We start from the raw sequence: 7,682 nt of genomic DNA on the forward strand, positions 1-7,682 counted from the left end.
CGCCTCGCGTTTGCGCTGCTGTAAAAGAAGAAAATCGCCTCGTCGGCCCTTCCCTCACTCTGTCCCACCCTCAAGGAAATAGGACGTTACATCAGAGGGCGGGACAGAGAGAGTAAGGGAAGGGCTGACGAGGCTATTTTCTTCTTTTACAGCAGTGCAGAGTCGCACGAGGTGCCGGGTGGACGGAGCTGGTAAGACAGGTGGGGACTGGGGGGGTGCCGTGTTGCCCTGCAGCCGGGGGGGGGGGGGGCACGCAGCAGTGATCCGCCCCGGGTGGAAGTGAACCATGGAATGCCACTGCTTCTGCACCGCAATCTTCTTCCAGAATCCAGACAAAAATCTTAGCCTTTTGTGTGCAATTGTTCTCTGGATGATCCACAGCCACCTTAAGCTTAACATAATCAGGAATTGAGCTTTTATCTTGTCTCCAACATATACTTTTCCCCTGTCCCTTAGTTTAGTTTATTGAAATTTATAGCCCACTGTATCCAATAATCACAGCATGTTACAACCAAACATATTTTTATTTATTTATTTATTATTACATTTGCATCCCGCGCTTTCCCACTCAAAGCAGGTTCAATGCGGCTTACGTAGTAATAGGGAATACAGAATATTGTTAAAGTAAAAGTTAAGTATACCAGAATAATAGAAGAGATGAGTAGGTAGAGATAGGAAAGGGAGACGGGAGTAAGGTGGGAGATATAGTCTGGGTCAATGTCGTTGTCACATGGGTATGTATTAGGTAGATGGGTTGATAAAGTACACTATCACAAACTAGACAAACAAAACAGTATTATTGCAGGAATGGATCCTCAGGAGCTTAGTCAAGATCGGGAGGCGGGGCTGGAGGTTGGGAGGTGGGGATAGGGCTGGGCAGACTTGTACGGTCTGTGCCAGAGCCGGGGTTGGGAGGCAGGACTGGGGAGGTGAGGATAGTGCTGGGCAGACTTATACGGTCTGTGCCTGTGCCAGAGCCGGTGGATGGGAGGTGGGGCTGGTGGTTGGGAGGCGGGGATAGTGCGGGGCAGACTTATACGGTCTGTGCCCTGAAGAGCATAGGTACAAATCAAAGTAGGGTATACACAAAAAGCAGCAAATATGAGTTATCTTGTTGGGCAGACTGGATGGACCGTGCAGGTCTTTTTCTGCCGTCATCTACTATGCAGAGTGTTAGTATAGCATCTTCCTATTTACATTAAATATGCACCTCACTCTAAGCGCTAGGGTAAGCAGTGAGTATAGACAAGCTTATTCCTAAATTCTGCTATATTAGCAGTCAATCTCATGTTCACAGCTAATGCATTCTAGCATACTGGACCTTGAACAGAGAAAATACATTCACAGATCTCACACATACGAACTTGTATTAAACTTGGTACAACCAAGAGACATTGATTAATTGACCTCAAACCTTGAGATGGTTTATATGCTCTTAATGATCTATATATATAAAACTCACCTTCAACGTTCTATTCTCTTCTGACGTCACTGAAGCCAGCCAAGGTTCGTAAGTTCGTGGTGCTGAAGCCACGAAAATCACCCAGTCTCTGGGCCTCGCCCTCGCGTCAAACGTTATGACGTTGAGGGCGGAGCAATTCAGTCACACATCGACGGCGAGCAGGGCGGCGCAATGGCGTCAGTGACGACGAAGGTGCGGTGGTTGGGCGGGGGGCAGAGGAAAGCCTTGCTAGTGCCCGTTTCATTGGCTCCAGAAACGGGCCTTTTTTACTAGTGATGATATAATATCAGAGACTTCATTATTAAGTGTTTTGTGTACCAGAAGTAAGATCTTAAGTCTTATCCAGTACACAATAGGAAGTCAGTGTAAAGTTTGCAAGAAAGGTAATTCAGATTCAAGACAACTTTTTTTCCGATCAATATTCTTGCTGCTGCATTTTGTGCTGTCTGTAATGGTTTCAATGCAGTCTCCTCAGAGCAGTGGCGTTCCTAGGGGCGCTGACACCCAGGGCAGATCGCCGATGCACCCTGCCCCCCGGGTGCAGTGCCCCCCCAGAACAGCGCGACCCCCCCCCCCCCCGGTGAAAGAACCCCTGGGTACAGCGCAACCCCCCGTCGAAAGAACCCCCCGGGTGCACGCCACTGGGGGGGGGGGTGCCGCGCGCCTGTCGGCTCTTCGTTTCCATGCTCCCTCTGCCCCGGAACAGTAACCTGTTCTGGGGCAGAGGGAGCATGAAAACGAAGAGCCAACAGGTGCGCGGCACCCCCCCCCCCCAGCGGCGTGCACCCGGGGCGGACCGCCCCCACCGCCCCCCCTTGGTACGCCACTGCCTCAGAGTAAAATGAATGTGCTCTACTAGAGAAGATGTTTTAAAGCAGACTAGAATTATAGAGACTAGATTCAGAGAAAAGGGTTATCCTGAGAAAAACATTAAGGAAAGACTGAAGATAGCATTTTCTCAGAATAGAAGGTCCTTGCTTCACTTGAAACCAAAGGAAAAGAATGATAAAATTGTTTGCACTTTGTTGTATGAACATTTATCTTATATCATTAGAATTCTTAGGACGCATTAGCATATTATGAAGGTTTTGCCACATTTCTCCGGTTGCTTTTAAGAGGTATAAAACATTTTAGTACCCTCTGCCCTTCCAGCCCCTCAAAAATAGAATTGGGTAGCCACTATTACTGGACACTACCCATGTCATAATTGTTTAGTATGTCATTTGATTTTAAAAACAAGAACCTTTATTCAATCAGTTACAGGGGTTCATTATGAGTTAAGACAATTTTCTAATTGTAAAGCACAGAATGTGATTTATGCTGTCATATGCTCATGCAGTTTAATATATGTTTGGCAAAACTAAAAATGCATTCAATAAGCACATCATAGAGCATAAAAGTGCCATCAAGAGAAAGGTGAATGAGAAGCCACTTGTAGAAAATGCAATCACTCATAATCAGCTCTTTGAAGATTTTACATTTCTGTCCATTCATGGACAGATGGTAATATAGATAGAATTCTTTTACAGGAAGAACAGAGGTTTATTTTTAGATATAACACTGTAAACCAAATGGTTTGAACAATGAGTCTGATCTGAAGCCTCTGCCACAGCCTATCCATAGACAAAATGTGGCCACGTCAAGCACTGTTTTATTTCATCAGTTCTTAATAAATAATCTGCTGCTCTCATCGCTTGGCGTATTTGATCTGCTCTCTATCTGCACGGCATCAGCACTTGCAGATCAACACCTCTTATCTTTCTGCTGTAATGATTTTAATACAGTTAATGGTACTCGTACACATTGGGGGTCCTTTTATTAAGCCATGCTAAAAAGTGTCTGTCAGTAATTTACGTGCGTGGGTTTCCCATGCACTCCGGCCACTTTTTATTGCAGCTATAAAACCCCTTGTTTTCAGTGGAGGCAGTAAATGATTGTGCGCTAAGAAAAACATTGGCGTACGTCCATTTACTGTCTGAGCCCTTACCACCTCCTATTTAGAAGGCAGTAAGGGCTCACATAGTAATTGGGTTGTGTACGGCAATGGCCTTGCACCGCCCATTACTGCTGGGCACACTCCCCCCACGTTAGAAAATTATGCACATGTGTTTAAATTTCCAAGTATGTTTCAAATGATGCAGCATCAAAAGCTTGTAAAAAAATTTTTTTCAGTTGCAGCAATTTGATATTTCATAGATAAATGTGAATCAACCATTACCCCTACATTTTTCAATAATTTTGCAAGTTATATGATGACTACTTTTGACAAACTTCATTTGGAAATGAAAAATCACTAAAACTTGACAATAATGTAAATTCAGGTTTATTTATATTCAGATATAACCTATTAGCCAACATCCATTTCTCAATAGTACAGAGATACAATCCTACCAAATCCAAAGTCTGATCTATAAATGGATCAAGAGGTGGGATTTTAACAGAGTTTTGAATTTAGTGTATGATGTTTCTGATCTGAGTGAGAGTGGGAGAGAGTTCCATAATTTAAGTCCAATGTAACTAAATGCCATTTCACGGGAGATCTGTAAACATAAACCGGAGTGAGAAGGGAAGTGCAACAAATGGCCCTGGGAAGAGCAGAGTGAACGAGTTGGACAGAACGTAATCAGGAGGCGATTGAGGTAGTCGAGAGCCCTTGAAGATCAGTAATAGCAAATGTAAGCAGATACTGGAAGCATGTGTCCTGCAGATAAAGAAGATCCTTGAGGTACTCTGGTTGTTAACAATGTCCAAGGGGATCTGTCATCATTTCCAAAGACCTATTGATAAAGATCTCTCAAAAATGATATAAACTAATTCAATACCAAACCTCCTATTTCTAGCACAATTAACCTTTGACTCTAAATTTCGTGATCAATTGTATTAAAGTCTGCTGAAATATCAAGCATAATAAGTATATAATTTATACCACATTCAAAACCATGACATATCTCATCATGGTTCATAAACAGCAATGTCTCAATATTATGGTGAGATCAAAATTCAAACTGAAATTTATCCAACATATTTTCATTAGACCAAAAATCCAACAGCTGGTTATAGACAACTTTTTCAAGTACTTTGGTCAAAAATGGAAGGGATGATATAGGTCTATAAGTATTGGAATCATCTCTACTCAGATTATTTTTTGTCAATTCTGGTCAAACAGTTCTTTTTCATGCAACAGGTAGAAATGCTGCTGATAAAGATTTTGTGGCAACATGATGAACTGATTCAGCAAGCTCTTTATTTATTGGGACCAACATTCAATCGAGTAAATGAACTATTCAAGCCTAATATGATCTTCTCAATATAGTCAAGATCCACTTCATTATTTCACCATGAGCTAACACTGTCCTTCTCCCAGTCCACTCACCCTGCAACAGTGAAGTCTATTCAACTACTCTCCTGACGTCTATGAAGACAGCCAAACAGTGATAAAATATAGAGACTACTACTACTACTACTACTACTATTTAGCATTTCTATAGCGCTACAAGGCGTACGCAGCGCTGCACAAACATAGAAGACAGACAGTATTCAAAAGGCTGACCACCCCATAAAGATAAGTGGATTATCTATTAATTCAGCAGGCCTATTCATTCTGGCTTCACTGCTGAGAATGCAACCCTAAACCAAAATGGATAACATCAGGATTGATATTTGTGCAATCCATGTCTACAGGTATATTAATCCATATAGCAGCTGATTATCACACTTTTATGGATAAGTTTACACACTGCTCCTGGAATATCTGTGGCTTCTCCATCCAAAGTGTATGATTTGGAAGTCCAGCATTTAATAACAACAATAACTCTCTTATCCAATACCTGATGTTCACTGCATAAATGCTTTGAAATATCAATCCCGTTGTTTCTTTGTAATATCACCACAATCTTTCCGTTTGTTTATTAAAAGAAAATAGTACCAATTGCCTTTTCCAGTTTCTCATAGTTTATTGCATACATATTGTAGCACAGTGAGGCTACTGCGAGAGGTTGTTGCAGCCATTTTCTAGAGGCAGCTGCTAGGGGGCGGAGCGAGTAGGGTTCACTCCTGCCCCTATCACCCCATTGGAACAATGGGGAATTTAGGTAGGTCTGGGGGGGGGGGGGCTATCCTGACTTGGGGGACTATGAGAGTTTAGCTGGGGGGGGGGGGAGGGTCTGGGCCTTTCCAGGGGGAGGAAGGAGGTCTGGCCCTCACTATGGGGGTGTAGCAGGGAGGACAGGACAGTTTAAGTGTGCCAGTTGGTATGAATATTCAGAGCTGGCACCTTTATAACTAACCTGGCAAATGTAGGACTGTTTAAAAGCTGCACCCACGTATTTCTAAGCTCTTCCCTTACTCTGCATATGTAATGCCCCTGTGTAGTCCATCTCAAAAATGGCCATTTTATGCCAGTTTTCAATGGTATTGTCTGGTTTAGTGCCACTGAATATCGGCAGTTAGCCAGCTGAAAATGATTTAAGCAGGCAGGAGGCTCTCCTGCCTGATAAATAGTGTTGAATATTGACCTGTATTTATTTTTACTGCATACTTTTATAACAATTATTTCTTTGTCTATGCATTTACTATAGAGATTTTCAACTAAACATTGCATGCTATTTAGAGAACTTCTGCCTTTTGGGAGATCTTTGACTTCAGATCAAGGAAGATGATGTTTGCTACTCTCCTACATAAAGCTCTCCAAGAAATGTAGTTCCCTATACAATGGATGTGCATTAAATTAGCATCTAAAGGTATTAAATATTATAGTAATAATATCTGTGTGCTATTGAAATCATTAATTTCAAAGTCCTCAGGGAAGATAATATATATTGTATAAATGAAAGTGACAAATCACAGCACAGTGACTGAGTTTGTTCTTCTTGGGCTGACCAATGATCCAGTTCTTCAGATAATACTCTTTGTTCTGTTCTTATTAATGTACATAATCACCCTGCTGGGCAGTGGGGTCATCATTACAGTGATCAGACTCAGTCCTCATCTTCAAACGCCCATGTACTTTTTCCTCAGTCACTTGTCCTTTATAGACCTCTGTTACTCATCCACCATCACTCCCAAGATGTTGACTGGCTTCCTATCAAAAAGCAATACAATTTCATATCTTGGGTGTGGAATGCAGATGTTTATATTTTGTGGCTTTGGAAGCACAGAGTGTCTTCTACTAGCAGTGATGGCATATGATCGTTATGTGGCCATATGTAACCCACTGCTTTATACAGTCATTATGACTAAAAAAGTCTGTATTCAGTTGGTAACATTTGTATACGGAGGAGGATTTCTGAATTCTCTAATACAGACCATCTGCACTTTTCATTTATCGTTCTGTGGATCGAATGTGATTAATCATTTTGCTTGTGATTTTCTACCTTTGTTAATTCTCTCCTGCACTGACACATTCATTAATGAACTGATGATTTTTGTCCTTGCTGGACTCATTAGCATTGGCTCTGTTCTGGTGATTTTGATCTCATACACTTACATTCTTTCTACCATCCTGAAAATCCGGTCCGCGGAAGGTAGACACAAAGCTTTTTCCACATGTGCCTCCCATTTGACTTGTGTTACATTATATTTTGGCACAATTTTCTTTATGTATCTTAGACCCAGATCAAGCTATTCACAGGAACAGGATAAAGTGACTACTGTGTTTTATACTGTGGTGATTTCCATGTTAAATCCTCTAATCTACAGCCTGAGAAACCAGGATGTCAAGCAAGCATTGAAAAAAATGATATCTTCAGTACTGAAACAACTGTCATAATATTGTTGCAAAGATCATGACTTCATTTTCTATCATGTAATTGCATTTATTTGTTTTGTTATGGAGCATTGAGTGATGTTTACAACCTACACAGGATAATTTAAGAAAGAACATGCAAAGGGGCATTTTTAATATGACATCCAAATCCATCTATCTTTTTGGTCTGAAAATGACCCAGTTTTAGATGTTTTTATGTTTAGTGCATCTTTCTTTTGTGGCCATTTTCAAACAAAAACAGTACAAGAGAAAAATACCTAAAAACAAGCTATTGGGATGTCTGGGGGCCAGCAGTCCTACTATACTGGCCACACAGTCATCCCAGCAGAACAGTGGGGCAGACTAGGATGTGTGGGGGTAACACAGATTACCTTGTCCCTGGTCAGAGGGTGTGTAATGTGAGGACACAAACTATTAGTGTGAATGGTTATAAAGTAGCACTCTGGTATAATGAGA

At 41.6% G+C, this 7,682-nt stretch overlaps 1 protein-coding gene across 2 annotated transcripts; it reads left to right on the forward strand.

The window, feature by feature from the left end:
- The first annotated feature begins 4,205 nt into the window (after window positions 1-4,205).
- Window positions 4,206-7,229, forward strand: LOC115482180 (olfactory receptor 1019-like). Of its 2 annotated transcripts, XM_030221781.1 has the most exons (2): window positions 4,206-4,221; window positions 6,295-7,229. In XM_030221781.1, the coding sequence occupies exons 1-2, from the start codon at window positions 4,206-4,208 to the stop codon at window positions 7,227-7,229; spliced, it is 951 nt and encodes a 316-aa protein (XP_030077641.1). The 2 variants fall into 2 exon arrangements, with proteins under 2 accessions (XP_030077641.1, XP_030077648.1); XM_030221788.1 differs by lacking the exon at window positions 4,206-4,221 and having other exon boundaries at window positions 6,285-7,229.
- Window positions 7,230-7,682: the final 453 nt, after the last annotated feature.

This window comes from Microcaecilia unicolor, chromosome 1 (assembly GCF_901765095.1).
Source record: "Microcaecilia unicolor chromosome 1, aMicUni1.1, whole genome shotgun sequence".
Lineage (NCBI taxonomy): Eukaryota > Metazoa > Chordata > Amphibia > Gymnophiona > Siphonopidae > Microcaecilia > Microcaecilia unicolor.